General features: G+C 43.9%; 1 protein-coding gene across 2 annotated transcripts in view; it reads left to right on the forward strand.

The window, feature by feature from the left end:
* The window catches only part of RGS6 (regulator of G protein signaling 6), a 1,203,707-nt gene that overhangs the window by 1,165,812 nt on the left and 20,868 nt on the right, over positions 1 to 17,027 (forward strand). Inside the window, exon 17 of one of the 2 annotated variants that reach the window (XM_078659475.1) lies at positions 13,415 to 13,468. The exons of the other annotated variant lie outside the window; for it this stretch is intronic. Coding sequence (XP_078515601.1) covers positions 13,415 to 13,468 — 54 coding nt within the window. The remainder of the gene's footprint in view (positions 1 to 13,414; positions 13,469 to 17,027) is intronic. 2 annotated transcript variants of the gene reach the window in all.

Raw genomic sequence — 17,027 nt, forward strand, 5'->3', positions numbered from 1 at the left:
GTCTGATCACTTTCATCCTCACATTTTTCTCCTCTGTTTAAAAGTTGTCACCACTGGGAAGTTCAGGAAATGCATTCAAATAATGATTAACAGATTTGAGGAACATTAATACTGCCTTGCTAGTTTCAGAAGTAGTATATGGTACAATACATCTCCTTAGAGCAAGATGTCAAAAGACAACTGACCAGTACAATGAAAACATGTACTTCATTGTGAATCCCCTCTGTGAATACTAAATGTCGTAAAGTTCAAATTTGGTATTCACAAAGGGCATTTATGAGTAGTAAATGTCCATTGTGAATACCGAAAGTCATAAAGTTAGACTTTCGTCTCATTTTACACTTGTGAATCATGCCCAAAATATGCTACTTTCTGCCTCAAAATGTGAGACTATAGTCCGTCACTGTCGTTCAAGAAAGCTTTGAAGCCTCACATAGTAAATTGAAATGAACCAAAACTGATGAGATGTTGTCAAGAGAAACAATGAGAAAATACATAGGAAATTCATACACAAGTTTTATTTCAAAAGCATAGATGGGCACACGGTAACACAGTGTGCAAGAGCATGGTTAGCCTTCATTTATCCAAAGTTGTGCCAGTCTCAAAATACTTTACGAATCCAATGGAAGATTGTGTATTTGTTCCATCTCCATTGTCTTGGCAACGTTCAAGTCTTTTCCATTCAGTCTTTTCTATTTGTAGAGTCTGACAGCACAGATACTTAAAAAAAGACACCATCCTGGTCAAATAGGTGGTCACATAACTTTACATAACATGTTTGCCTCACTGGTTAAGTAGAACAGCAATATCACATATATACACAGCCTTTGAATGACTATCTATGCATGCAGAATCTGGAACAACATCCCTGTATCCATCAAACCCTTCCCAGTTCACTTCCACTTTCAGAAACCAGCTACTTCTCCTATCACTCAATGCCAATACCTTTGTCTTTGACCCTGTCTTGCGCTTTGATGTTTTGGCTAGGTTCACATTATACCGCCAAGGGCTCCCTACTGTGCCCTGCCCTAAGTCGCAGCTCTGCCCTCAAGATCACCTGGGGCCCCCTAAAAAATCATAGCCATATATAACACAAGTGAGTAGTGTCACAGCCATTAGGAGCAGTCAGGGACACAGTATTCACATGTGTAGCTCAAAGCACACTCAGTGGTCAGGCTTAACATCATAGCATTTAGGTTATCAAGTGTTTAAAAGGCCAATTGTCCTCAGAATTCACCACCAATCCGATTTGGCTCACTTGCACTAGGTTACCTACCTGGAGAACCTTCTGGAAACCTCTCAGTGGCCATTTTTGAATCCGTAACCTTCTAGAATCTTCTTGGTGGGCATTTTAAATCCAAAACCTTCTGGAATATTCTCAGTGGTCACGTTGAATCCAGACCCTGTAAAAGGCATGCCTGCCTGTCACACCCTGCGTGGTAATCGGGAACTCAGCAGATGCAAGCTCCGGTTCGCTTGCCATATTTATCCGCACAATTCTGTCCAGCTTCTTGGAACAATTCCAGTCTTACTCCTGATTGTCCAGTCTTCACAGCAGACAGCATCCCAGAATCCTTGGTCTTCACCAATTCCAGCACTACACAACCTCAGACTCAGATGAGAACAATTCGCCCTAAGCTACAATATACTTGCTTAAAATCTGACTTAACAAAGAAATAGGAGAGACTAGTCTTCGATTTGAGAGATGATTTGTGAGACATTGTCTGAGACTAAGCCTGATTGCTTCAGGAGGTTGCTGAGTCAGGAACAAGACCTAACAACCAGACAAAGCTAACAACTCATTGGAGTGATCGAGAGTACAAGGTTGTAGGTGTTCAGAGACTAAGATGAATTTAGGCAAACCTCAAGCACCAGGTCCAGAGTTTGGATCTACAGTCGAAAAACCTTTGTGGTTGGACATTAATACTTTTCCCACCAGCTAAGGGAGGCTCAAAGGAAAAAGAAGGTTCAGGGAGAGCTTCCACACACACTTGAGGCCAAAAAGGGGATTAAGCATCCAGTGGTAGGTAGGTGTAGTAAACATAGACTTTTTTTCCTGCAGTGATACAATCAGAGAATTTGATTGAAAAAGAAGAGAGGTATGAAATTAAAAACAGTTAGAGACATCATGAAGCATAGCGGTGTGAGGGAAGACAGCAGCACAGGTACGCGCAGACACAGTTGTCATACCTTCTCTTTCATCCCATTTCCCTCCTTCTGCTGACATTGTCTCTGATTAGGGGTATCCAATGTTTGATCTGGAGAGCGCCGTTGGGCATCGAACATTAGGATTCGTTCATCACTCCCACTGGACCCAGGTATTTCAGGTTAGTCAATCTGATGAGTTTACTGGCTAACCAACCTCTGACAGATTGTCAAGCCCATGATTGCTACCCAGCTTGAGTGAGGGATGCCAATATGGTTCTTAGTACGATTCTCGAAACAATAACATCATTGTACAAGGAGGTCCAGGCTTCCCAGGAAGAGAGTCAAAAACATAAAAGAGAGCTAGGAATGCTTTTATGGGGACCCTCAGCCGCCTTACATAATGACCAAAGAATTACTGCTTTTGCATGATCCTATCTGAGAGGGAACACAGCTAGTTGAGCAATCGCAATCATGGAATGAAACAACCCCATGCTGTATAATCTTGCAGTCTTTTGTAGACAAATGAAAAACATTTTTTACAGAACGACCCATGTAGTCACTTTAGACAAGGAATTACTGATGGTAAAAACTGGGAATTCAAGAACGGCTCTCATATATAACTACATTCAACTGTTTGGTTGTTGATATATATTGACCTGAAGATCTGAGAGGTTTTCTGTTTTTTTCAGCGCTTAAGGAGAGTATTAAAAGATGTTCTGGTGCAAGTGATAAAAGTCCCCAAGACCTGCAAGGACTCTAATTGACCTAGCAGTACAACTTTGCCATAGACTATCTCAATGGCGTAGGGATAGATCAAAGAATGATCCCAAAGTAATTATAGTACATCCCAGTAAGGCACCCCCTGACGAGACCCTGAGTGGAAACTATTGAGTGTAACAGATGTAAGTACTATGTATTATGGCCAGAGTGGTCACTTCATCAAGGACTTACAAGCAACAGGGGAAAATCCAGACAATAAAGATGGCAAGTTAGCAGGACAAAGTCAGACAGTGGTGATGATCAGAGCAAACACAAGGAGATGATGAATGGAGCGCTGAAACTTTTCAGACACTCACCCCCAGTCACAGATCTGGGTTGAATCCATCATCATTCTTTAACTCACTTCGCCACCTCAGTTCAGACCCAGCTATATGCAAATCAGTCTTGACCGTGTGCCTCATGGGAACAGTCCAGCTCGAATTGCCAAGCCAGGTCTTCCCTGAACCGTAAACAAGCATCCTAGGACCAGTTTCTGGGTAACACCCTTCATCAGCCAGGCTAGCTTGAATCCAGTGGCAAAGTGAGCAAGAAACCCATATCTGGGCATACCCTGCCAACTTATGGTGAACAAAGTAAACAACGAGATGATGGGCGGAGCACTGTAACTTTTCAGACACTCACCCCCAGTCACAGATCTGGGTTGAATCCATCATCATTCTTTAGCTCACTTTGCCACCTCAGTTCAGACCCAGCTATATGCAAATCAGTCTTGAACATGTGCCTCATGGGAACAATCCAGCCTGAACTGCCAAGCCAGGTCTTCCCTGAACCGGAAACAAGCCTCCTGGGACCGGTTTCTGGGTAACACCCTTCATCAGCCAGGCTAGCTTGAATCCAGTGACAAAGTGAGCAAGGAACCCACGTCCGAACATATTCTGCCAACTTAGGGCGAACAAAGCAAACACAAGGAAATGATAGATGGAGCGCTGAAACTTTTCAGACACTCACCCCCAACCACAGATCTGGGTTTAATCAATAATCATTCTTTAGCTCACTTTGCCACCTCAGTTCAGACCCAGCTATATGCAAATCAGTCTTGACCTTGTGCCTCATGGGAACAGTCCAGCCCGAACTGCCAAGCCAGGTCTTCCCTGAACCAGAAACAAGCATCCTGGGACCGGTTTCTGGGTAACACCCTTCATCAGCCAGGCTAGCTTGAATCCAGTGGCAAAGTGAGCAAGGGACCCATGTCTGGGCATACCCTGCCAACTTAGGGTAAACAAAGAAAACACAAGGAGATGATGGACGGAGCACTGAAACTTTTCAGACACTCACCCCCAGTCACAGATCTGGGTTGAATCCATCATCATTCTTTAGCTGACTTCGCCACCTCAGTTCAGACCCAGCTATATGCAAATCAGACTTGACCCTGTCCTTATGGGGACAGTCCAGCCCAAACAGCCAAGCCACGTCTTACCTGAACTGGAAACAAGCATCCTGGGACCGGTTTCTGGGTATCACCCTTCATCAGCCAGGCTAGCTTGAATACAGTGGTAAAGTGAACAAGGGACCCACGTCTGGGCATACCCTGCCAAATTAGGGCAAACAAAGCAAACACAAGGAGATGATGGACGGAGCGCGGAAACTTTTCAGACACACCCCCAGTCAAGGATCTGGGTTGAATCTGTGACAGGGGGTGATGATCAGAACAGACAAGATCAAATCTGGAAACCACTACTCTCGAACTTGAAGGATGTCCCATTGAGACCTCCAGTTTTTTAGCAAAGACTGTACAGGGGTCAGCAGTCCATTTAAATATAAATGTCATTTATCAGTATACGATGGAAGACAACTTGACATTCAAGAATTGTTGGATTCTGAGGCAACCGGAAATGTCATTGATCTGAGTAATGCTAAAAGGCTACAAATCTCATGGGTTCAGATAACTCATTCAGAGTCAGTGAAGAAAGTAGATGATTCAATCTTAAGATCAGGACCAATACGTCACAATACAGAATGGTTAACTATGACAATAAATAAAACCAGCGTAGGACAGGTCAAATTTGACTTGATAGATGCACTCCAACTTTAAGTTATTTTAGGAATGTCATGGTTGACGCAACACAACCCACTTGTCCATTAGGGCACACACCCTATTCAGTTACAGTCAAATTAATGTAAGGAAAACTGCACCCTCTTGTCATTAGGTCCAGAACAGTTATTAACTCATGGGAGCATAGAAAAACAATTTTGCTGTTCCATACATGTACCTGACTGCTACAAAGAAATCTAGTTTGTCTTCCCCCTCATCGTGACTATGACTGCCACATAGACCTCGTACTGGGAGACAGTATTCCTTGTAGTAGGATCTACACCTTGAGTGAGCTCAAGTCACATTACTTGTGAGACTATATAAAGGAAAACCTGGCCACAGGTTTCATCCGACACTTCCAATCACGTGCATTTTCTCCTCTCTTCTTTGTACCTAAGAATGGAGGAGAGTTGCGTGTACGTATCAATTATAGAGCAATCAACCGGATAACTGTAAAAATAAAACCATCCTCTGCCCTTGATATCGGTTTTACTGGACCGAATTAAAGGGGCTGTAATTTTTACTAAATTGGACTTCCAGAGTGCTTAGCTTCTCAGAGTTTGCCAGGGTGATGAATGGAAGACTGTGTTTAGACTAAAGTTCAGTCTTTTCAAATACCAGGTCATGCCCTTTGGACACTGCGGTGCCCTGGCAGCTTTCTAGTATTTCATGGATGAAGTCCTAAAAGGGTTTCTGGACAGTTTGTGTAGGCTTGTAGGCCTGCAGTGGACTTAGACTCTGTGGATTGACTTGATAATAACTTTATACCAAACAGTGCTCTGCCTCCAATAGCCTCTAAGTGGAAACTCCTCTCATGGAATATAGCAGCTCTCCAATTGAAGGTGTCTGACCTTGATTGGGGAATGTTATTTAAATGCATGACATATGTTAGTTTCAGGAAACGTGGTATACTAATCCTATCCACAGGTCTGGATTTTCAACATATGCTATACATGCAGTCCAATAGGCTAGGGGCAGGCCTAGTTATTTGGGTAAAAATCTTTCTCAGCCTTAAAATTAAAGTAATGCCAATTCCTTCATTGGACATTAATTGTCTTTAAATGTTACACTGTAGATGAGTCTAAAATGTTTATTGTAAATATATACAATAAAAACTGATTAAAAAACAATGAGTCTACAACCATTAGTCAGCCGGAGATTGCACTAGAGGGGAGTCTTACTAGTGGACCATCATTTGTCGCAGAAGACTTTGACATAACATTTGAACCCTTTGATGGCTCTTCAAGTACACCTGCTGATGATGAGGATGAAAAAGGGGGAGTGAAAAGTTTAGACCCTCCCTTGATCAAAAAATTGTCGTAATTAGTGACCCAATTAATGGGAATGACCATTAGCCTTTGCCTCAGAGCTTGCAATGGGAGAACCATATCTGATACCGCAGGATCTAAGACCTTTAAAGGAGCCAAAAGCTAGAAGCTGTAAGATGTCCTGATCTAGAGTGCTGAGCTTAGTAGGGGGCAAAGGGCCTCTAGGAAAACCAGACTTTATTGTTTGCAGCAGTGGCATGAACATAGGCAGGTCGAGATTGGACCAACAGTTCAGTTTCTGGTGGGCAGTAGGGAGGATGAGATGTTCGAGTCCTCGCTGGCAGAGGAGGGTGGATTGGGGAAGGCCTGAGCAGTGGTCGGCCCATCCACCTTCAGTGACTGTAGGATATTCAACACCATATTTACAAAGAGCAATGCCAGTTCCTCACACTGAAGCTGGGACAAGGGCGCAGATGAAACCATGTTGGGGTCGGAAAGGTCTTTGAGCACCCTAAAAAAATGTTTATGGCAGTTTTGAGCAGATGTAATTTGCTCAGTGTAGAAGGTATATTGGGCCCTCCTGCAAAGACTGTGTTAGTTTTTCAGTGCTAACATATTTAAGTTTCTGTCCTCATCATAGGTAAGCCTCCGGACCTCTCTAAGCGCTTACATCTTGATGTCTCCACCTGTAAAGTCTCGGTAAACCAAGGGGCTGGGGGCTGTGTGCTGGCTGACCGACTATATTTAGCTGTCACGCCAGTATCCAGCAAGTCCCGCAGCCAATCATCATTCATGGTCTGGTCTAGCTCATCCTCTTGAGTTAAGCTCGGCATTGTGCTCCTCAGTTGGATATTAAGCTGTAGGATGTCTAGTCTAGACTATGCACTGATCTTAGACTGTGATCTACCCCTTGCTCTGGGCAGAGCAGAACAAGGCAGGACCGAGAAAGGTAATGCGTATTGGTCAAACCACAGTAAATTGCAGTGGAGAGGCGGTGTCAAGATGTTTTAGATTGGAAAAGATCAGGTCAAGAAGGTGCCCTCCTATGTGAGTAGGTGTAGAATTATTTACATATAGATTTATTGCACAGATTTATGGGATAGACCAGCTGCGGCAAGAGGGATCATGTGAGAAGTTGGCCTGATATATAATGTTCACTATTCTAGTGAGCACTTTGTATCAGTCCAAACAACCCTTATTGATGATTGGTTGTAAGTCAACCTTATAGACCAGCTATCCTAGTAGCATGGATACGAGCAGTCTAAGGCTAAGACTCTAGAGGGCGTGTTAAGCCAGCTGTTTTACCATCACATTACCCCTTGAACACCCAGTGAAAGGACACCACACAAGTTGTTATGAAAATAAACAGTGTATTTATTTATAACAAGACTACCCTGGCTCTTTATGAGACAGGGAGCTAAGCACACAACCAAACTCTTATAAAAATACTTAAGTTAGCACAGTATATACAAATGCCCGAGGGGCACGGGAAACCATATACTCAAAAAGTGGAACGCGAAACTACTAGCAGGTAAGTACAGTACTAATAGGCTTTGGAATCGCTAGGACTTGACTATAGAATCGTTAGATTACTTCTAGGAGGCCCAGGGGACTCGAGTGCAGAGTGTGCACTCTCACGCGGGATGCGGGACAAAGTCTATGATAGCTAGTAAAGGTAAAGTTAGTGTTCACGGGCGAACCCGACCTGGTAGGAAGAAAACGACAGTGGATCCTGACCCTTGGATAGTGAGGCTATGCTGGGGCACCGAAATGCCGAAGTTACCTAGCCCAGGGGCTGCAGCTGCATATGTCTCAAAAGACGTCGGGAATCCTCGTAGACGAACCAGGAGCCTGGAAGAAAGATGCTGGCAGGCGACCAGTGAAGAGAGTTCGAAGTGATCCAAGCCTGGATCTTGAAGATGGAGGACACCTGAAAGCAGAGGGGACCAAGTTCGTGACTACTAGCCAGTAGTCAGGGGCACCAGGAGGGCACCGGAGGGTAGTCACCTCGACTAGGTGAGTGGGCGACGCTGTGCTCTGCAGATCTCACGGACCAGGAGGCGTTGTCGGCGACCAGGATGGAGGGGCGAGCTGTCCCACGATGGATGAAGCTGTCGGCGTCGAAGGACCCAGGATTGGGCAACAAAGCCTTGGCTAATTCAAGCCCACGAGGTGGACTCAAAATGGCGTCTTGAGTGGACCAGGAGGGTCCGGGGTGCTCCTCTTCTGGAAGGGAGCAAGAACCAGTCTGGAGCAACCAGACCAGCAGCAGTGATGTCGTCGGGCGTCGTTCAGAAGGCCACAAGCCAGCGGGCTAGTAGCCAAACAACGCGGTGAGCAGCAAAGAGCAGAAGGGCCCCACGCCGATCGTGGAGATGCTGGGGGGCTGATCTTCGGTGCTGGAGCTGCTCAGGGTCGGGGCTTCTCGGACCCCAAAGCACTTGCCAGTAGATTACCCGGCGGGCTTGCTGTGAAGAAGTCGTGCAGTCGTGGCAATAGTCGGTCCCTTGAGGTCTCGTCGCACTCACGGTTCTCAGCTTGGCTGTAGAGGTGAGTAGAGGTCGGAGGTGCCAGGGAAGCCGGGTCTTGTCGAGCTGGACAGTCGGATTCCGGAGGAAGGACTTGCAGCAGACCGCAGTGTTCTTAAGGTGGTGCCTGCGGATGCAGGGTGACTACTCCTTAGTCACAAGGGAGAATCTTGAAGAAGAAATCTTGATGTCCTTTCGTAGAAAGTCGTGTCTTGATTCCAAAGATGATCTAATTTGGAAGGGGGCCAGTTCCTACCTTTATCTGGGAAAAGGGGGCTGGCACGCGACTAAGTCCTGCCCTATGGGTGGGACCAGGAGGGGGGTGGTTACACCCCTCTCCTTTGGCGGGCTTTCCCCAGGCCAGGGGCTGGAGTGCCCCTGGAACTGGTTTCAGCCGGCCTATGCACAGTGAGCACCGGGGTGCCACTTGCAGTCACCTTCCTCTAAAGCCCTGCCTACCTAGAATACACAAAATCCTGTCTGGGACGGTGCTGGCACCGCCCCTGGCAGGAAACCCTTTGTCCTTGCCTCCTGGGCTGGGAGGACTCCCAGCAGCAGGAGGGCAGACTTGTGTCTCGGTGGCAGCATCCATTTTGTGGAGCTAAGGCTCTGTCTAACTTTAACCGGGGTTACAGGTTACATAAATGTCGTGTCCCTCTAGAAGGGTGGAATGCTAACCCCGTCGCCAGAATTGGCGAGGGGTTAGTATTCCAATTCGTATGACACCTTACTCGACATGTTTTGATAAAGCGATACCAGAGTTGGCACATAACCGCGAGGATTATAATGCACTTAAGAGTATATGGTATGCGATATCATGGAAACGGCTAAGGGATAGATCCCGGAAGCCGCAGACAGGCTCAGCTCATGCCAGAGCACTATCTCACACGATTCCAAGCACTCTGCCTTCAGGATTGTTAAGGCCTGCCATAGGAGTGACTGATAGGAGATCTGTGTGTCCATTTTTAGGGTTAGATATAGGTATACTATATCTAAAGCAAAGGGTGATTACACCACCTTGCCCCAGCTGTCGTGCAGCCAGTTGTGTCAGATTTGGATGGCCAGCCAGGGGTGGCATAATACATGCTGCAGCCCCTGGTAGGCCCTGGGTACACCTATGCCCTGGGCACCTAAGGTACTCTGTACAGGGACTGATAAGGTGACTCAGTATCCAATTAGATATGTACCTAGGGTACATGGAATCCATTTTACAGAGAGAGCAGTAGGCCTGGGGTCCTGAATAGCAGGGCCCCAGGTCAACTAAGTCAGAAAACCAGCAAAACACCAGGCAAAAAGTTGGGGGCAACCATAGTCAGGGATCTACCTTCCTACAGATCATAAAATCTGCCCTCAAAGATTTTTTTTATCATTTTCACTTGCGAGGGGAGGTACATAAATGAAAGAACAGGTCTACCAAGGATAGATTTCTAGATCACAAAAGCGTACCCTTCTTAGAACCATTTTATACAGTGTCCCTTGCCAAAGAGATAAGCAATTTTCATAAAATTTGATAAGAAATCTTGCTAATTTAATTTCTTTACTCCAAATGGTCTAAAAACCATCTGGGAGATGACTGTTGCCCAGTGTGGAAAAAAGAATCTGAAACGGAGGCTCACTTGTTATGTTTTTTTAATCTTACCAATATATCATTCACTAGGGACAAGGCATACGAAACCTAAGATCAAGTACAGATGAGACTATAGTTTGTAATGTTTGTGAGATACCTTAATGCTGTATGGATTAAACAAATGACATTTTGTAACAGGCATTTAGTTTTAAGAATACTATTTGAGGTACTAATTCTATTTATGTTGTTACTTCAAATTTTATTGTGATGGATTTTATATATGTATATCGTACATTTTTGAGAATGAACTAATCCAAAATAAACTTGAATTTGATAACATATCCATCAGCATGAGTGTGAAAACATGTTAATTTCAAGAAGATTAGGTTCAGGTCAGAGACAGGCTAGGCTGCCCCAATGGAAGGCGCAGGAAACGCTTAGTTAATAGTGCCAACTAACTAATAAATGGCTTTTGAACCTTTCCGGCACACTTATAAAAAGTAATACTCAACCTCTTAAAGTCTTCCTCGCCCGTGCGTGTGGGCATAAAGATTTTGTCAAGTCTGTTATACAATAGAAAAAAAGATAAAAATGTGGGGTCTGGGACTAGTACAATGACAGGCGCTAGTCTTCTTCTCCTCTGTAGAATTGCTTAATCTGAATCTATGAAACCACAGTCTATTAAGTACCTTTGGCAGAATACTCTACTCTTGTTTCTAGAACAAAATAACATAACATTTTCAAAATGGATGCAGAAGGTTTCCAGTGTTTAAGCCAGATATTAAATCCCAAGCAATGCAACTGGGGCATTCTTAGCTACCTTACACCTATTTCATGTTGTTAGAGAAGATTAACATAGCAGAGAAGGATAGATACAATTCAACGTGATCTGCAGCACTATTTATTAACACTTGGCACACTCACGATGTCACCAGTTTGTCCAGGACACAGGCACCACCCCCTGACGTCTCAAGCCACCACAGCAGGAGCAGCTTCAGCAGAACTCGCAATGGTCTGTATCACATTAGAGGCAGCCGGATTAGAACTGGTCGGAGCTCACTCATAAAAGATAATGAAACCTCAACTATCATATGAGAAATCTCTAAAATACTGCTATGCAGAAGGCTGTCCAACACATTTGATAAAGCCTGAATTCTTAAAGGAGACTTCACTGCAATGAAGGAAACATCTTGATATTGCCGTGTACACCTGTAGCCAAACAGGGAACAAACACAAATCCAGGGTAATGCTAAGGACAAGTAAGACATTAAAGGGTCTTCTGGAGGGAGGTTAGGTTTTATCGATTGTCTCAATGTAGCATTCTCCTAACAACCTTTTTCAATGAAAAACACATCAACAGCATGGACTGCAGCAATATTATGCCCTATCTGGTCCTACGGCCCCAAGTTGGCATGGCCAGAGCCCTTGAATACAATCCGCATGATCAGATGACAAGCACATCACTCTCTGAGCGAGCTCAGAACAATTAAAAGAAAACGTAGCTTTCTCAAGTCCACCCCCCCACCTGCTACTTTCATTGACGCAATACAAAGTGAAAGGGGGGATACCGCAGGATAGATGCGTGTACATTTCAGGTAGAGAACATTACTATCTCTTTGCAAGCCCCAATTTCTCCCATATCTTTTAGCCTCATGTCCAGTCAACACTCCCCTGCATCCACTTATTCAGAGTTTAGGGAATCACTCTATAGCTTGTAGCTCGGTTCTTGCCAAGACGGTCGTAGTGCTCGATGCTCCATCTCTTGGTCAGCCCCCTGATAGACCTCTAGTGAGGAGGGACATTTTACAGAAATAAGTGCCTTGAGTGGATGAGTTCATGAAATAGCCATTAAAAGTTGTAAAAATATGCAGGGCCGATGGTTGTCTATATTTACATGTTACAAACTGGTTGATATGAGAATTATTACTGTCTACAAGCATCATCTCAGGTGATATCAAAGAGTAGAGAAGAAGACGTATATCTACAGCCTAGCTAGTTCTGCACACTTAGATTTCTGCGGTGGTAGCCAATGATTGTTTGCAGTGTTCATCAATTACTACCAACAGCTTGTTAGTCCAGATGTGTCACCTCTGCTCAAACTACACCGTTTCCAGATATCCTTAGAGTCCTGGTCTTCCCATATCTTTAAGGGCAGCTGTCTGTCCACTGCCCTCAGATACCAGAGTTGTTTGCTGATAGTGCGCTAGTCAAATTTGTTTGTGGCCACCCGTGACATTCTACATATGCTGAGAAACAACCAGATGGGTTTGAATTCACCAAGTTCCAGTCCACCAACTGCAAACTCTGACATTCTGTAGACCCTGGCTACTACTTCTTATTGTTGAGACTGCTGTGTACAGTTTAGAACAGTGTTTTTTTGTATTTGGTTGTTCCCTGTGATATCATACTGTCTGCTGTCTTGTGTTTGTGAATTGTATTAATTGTAGGCTGTGTTCCACATGCAAAAAGAGCTCTACACAAGTATAACTGGAAAAAGGGGTGTTAACAATCTGTTCTAAATTTCAATTGTAGTCGTATTTTACCAGGTCATCAATGTGTATGATTGGTTTGGTGGGATGGAGGTAAACACTTCTATTGACAAAATATCCATTCAATTTACTTTTCTATGCATCTTTTTGATGGCCTTTGGTTAAATTCAAATTCTAAGGTCCTCTTCCATTTATCAATTTTACAATGTGGATTTTATGAAAGCCTGGTTGCCGTGAATGTCCTATAACCCTACGCCATCGCTGTGTTTGCATGTGCCATCATTTTCCTTCCACAACCTCAAATCAACGTATGGTACACATAAAACATACTCTAAGACATGACAGAGTTACAAGACCATGGTACCTGACACTACTGGTCATTATTGACCATAACAATTAGGATGGTTTCATTTTTGTTTCCCTGCAGTTGCAAGTCCCATTGGCTGCTTATCTTTTTTTTATTTATTTAGTTTTTTTTGCTTGCTTCCCATTTCCTTTTTTTTTGCTTTGCTGACTTGCTGCCGCTTTAAAAAAACAAACACAAATTGTCTAAGCTGAAGACTTTTTTTGTCTGTATTCTCCCTCCCCCCCTTTTTTTTAAGCCTGAGAATGAGCAAGGCCGTAGAACCTCTCTAGAAAAGTTCACACGCAGTGTGGTAAGTTTTTTGTTTCTTTTAACCTCAGTTCTGTCCATTCCTTTATTACCATTTCACTTTTTCAATTTTACAACCTTAGAAGATAGGTCCATGTATTGTGTCCCAGGCAATGTTCCAAAAATCCACACAGTGACACGTCATCATGTATTGTGAATACAGCGGGTGGAACATTTGACTTGCAAGTGGAACTGTACGCTTCTGCAAAAACCTCCATCTTTCTTCATCAAGTTAACCCATCATGGATATCTCAAAGGGTGAGAAATGGGGCCATGTTTGGTTGCAATTAGAGATATTTTAAGGCATGGGCAAAGTGGGCATTCACCCATGGCCCCATCAACCAAGGGGCACCTGGGAAAGTGAAGTTTTGCTTTTTCATACTTCTCTCTATTTCTCCATGTCATACTTTAACATATAATTCAATATAATTAGGCATCATGGGCTTGAATTAGCAGAAAATGGGTAATAGCATTCAAAGTTTTTCTGACTAGGGGCTTTCAAAATTCTTAACATGACTCTGGGCACCTTGCAGATTGGGGATATGCTGTTTTCCTCCAAAGAACTTCAGCTCCAGATATAGTGCATGACACCGATTTAGTACACAAATTCTTCTTAGCAGTGGTTAAAAAAAAATCCTCAATCTTGTCCTAAAACAACCTTTTCTTTTAGATTTTGCCTTTGGCAAAATATAGTGATATATATGATATATATTAAGTGGGACACCTGAGACAAGCAGCAAACAGCACTGCATGATAGTAATTGCATACGTACACATGTGGAATGCCAAGGTTTAATTTGTAGAAAAATAAGTGCCACAGCCTGAGTTATTTCTCAGGAAGCCACTGTTACTTGCACCATTAACTGCCCCAGCCAGAGCTGCTGCAAATGTCATTACACTCCTTCAAATGTGACCATTTAAACAATTCCGGGCCATTCAAACTTGTAACAATGTCTTCGACGCACTGGCATTAAGATATTTCTTATTTGAATTGATAAAAAAAAGTCTGCTAATGTTCTTTGCTCCAAAGTAAATAGTGTTACCACAGGCCCGGCTTTAGCACTGGTGGCGCCCTGTGTAACAATGTTTGTTGGCGCCCCCCCAATGACCACTTCTGTCACGGATTCACACACTACCACCATTTGACAAGTCTCAGCAACCACTGTCTCTTAGATTCATTTAGTTTTATAGCACAACTCATACCAGTTTAAGGTGTCAGAACACTTTAATTACACAAACACACTGCACAATCATAGATGTGTAAATGAGTGTATAGGAAATGTTACATAAGGCAAGGGCCTACAAGGTGTAGGAGTAAAATGTCATCTATTCTGGTAGGCAGTATAGTTTGAGTCACACATTCAGAATTTAAAATGTTACACCAATGTTAGGGGTTTTCTTTAATAATAAGAATTGATTTATACATAAATGAACCCTTTTTGCAATATTAGGATAACAAAAGACTGGCAAAAAAACACACATAGCTCTAACACATTCCTTGCAGTTTGCATGCAGCTCTTTCATGACCATTAATAAATTAGGATTTTAACTTATACAAGTAACAACAGGATCGCTCTGACAAAAGTGGTAACCCATTGACCAATTTATATTTTACGCACTTTGTGATAAGAATGGGACACATTATTTGCAGCAGACATATTAACCCTATGCACTACGAGTCAACATTTCTTAAATATAGCTCCGGTCTCTCTCCAGGAAGAACATTAATCGGATGAGTTATCTTGACATATTTATTGCTGGAACTAGGAACGCAGCACCAGCTTCTTCTAAAACAATAAACATGACGCTCCCACCCCAAGTCAGCGCCCGCTGCAATGGCCCGATCGCACCGCCCTAGAGCCGGCCCTGTGTCACCATGTGGTGAATAGTTGTAAAAGTAAGTGCCAGGGTTCAGAATTTAGGGGCCTATTATGATGGCGGGCAGATCACCACCGCCGGCCTGGTGGTGGCGATCCACCCACAATCAGTAAATGATTTACCCCCGCAATATTAGTATGGCCGGGGTACCACGGCAGACAGAAGGACCATCCGCCGCTTTTCCGCAGGCAGGCAATCGTTACGATTGCCTGCCGTGCGGATCTGAGGCTCAATATGGTGGCGGTGCCGAGCAGGCACCGCCATCCATATTATGATGTGCATATTTCACGGCCTTTCTATGGGTGCGACTCCGTCATGGAAAGGTAAGCGTAAATTGCAGTGCCTGTCACGTTGTTCATGGCAATGCACAACATGCCTCTTTAACATTGCGGTGGGTGCTGTTTACAGGCAAGAATGCTCCCACCAGTGTGGAGGGCGCATTCTAATTGGCCTCGTGGGACCGCCGCACCACTGGCAGTCAGTCCCATTTTCCATTACGGTTTGTCCGCCCGCCATCGTAATGGGGCCCTAAGTGCCTGTGAAGAGCACCGGCAAACACCAGCACATAATAAACACCGGGTGCATGTGTGTGCTTGCGCATGTGCACCTGTGCTCCTTTTTTCTAACATGTACACGTGCACATACACTATCAATCTACATGCATTTGAAGGGATCCATTTGGGGTCCACTGTATAAAGTGCAGGTTGCAAATCAGTCTGTTGTTTGGCACCCCAACTGGTTTGCAATGTGCCCTTCATTTTACTGGGGGACTGTTGTGCAAATTAGCATCACTGCAAAAAGGAGCATTCAGAGGTGGTCACAAAACCTCCTGCTTATTTAACACATTTTTATAAGGAGACATTTTGTTTGCCTCAATGTATTTAGTATTTCTATAGTGCAAACCTAGCCAAAAGGTGCAGAGTGCTGTACTTGGTGAAACACAAGCATAAATAGTATCTGTGGTGATCAAGGTTTCATACTACAGTACTTATCTTTTCAGTGTAGTAATGCAAATTCTGCATCTCGCCTTATTGTCACTAAACACAGGAAACACAACGTCATTCTCTTTTACTTCCAGATCATTTTATTGTATTGGTAGCTTTCTTTACCCCTGGTGAGGCCTAAAGATTTATTTTGATTTGTAAATAAGCAGCTACTCCCTATTTGTAACTCATATAGGGGAATATTTAGAAAGCCCCTTGCGCCGCCGGTGCATCCCTTTTTTTGAAGCAGCGCAGTGAGGTGCTCCATATTTACAAGACCATGTAAAACCACCCCGCATGGATTTTCGTGGCCTCATAAATACAACTTTTTTTCACACCGTAACTTTGCATGAAAGGGGCGTGACAAGTGTGTTGATGTGGGTGTTCACTCGCAACGCCCATGGATTATGCCGAATTCACAGATTTACAACATTTCCTAAACCTGGGAATGCATCAGAATCCTACGCCTCCCCAGGGGATGTGTAAGGAGGCACAAGGAGAAATACTTGAATTTCTCCTCGTTTTTTCCCACTTTCTATGCATGCTGCATTATGCAGCACGCATAGAAAGATGGAAACACCTCAGGTGTCCCTTCCTGCGCAAAAAAATCTCCACTAAAAGGCAGATACCCTTGCACCATGAAGCAAGTGTGCCTGCGTTAGTGCATGGCAGCCAATTGTGCGACAGTGCAGGGGAAAGCACA

The sequence above is a fragment of the Lissotriton helveticus genome, chromosome 9, assembly GCF_964261635.1.
Source record: "Lissotriton helveticus chromosome 9, aLisHel1.1, whole genome shotgun sequence".
Lineage (NCBI taxonomy): Eukaryota > Metazoa > Chordata > Amphibia > Caudata > Salamandridae > Lissotriton > Lissotriton helveticus.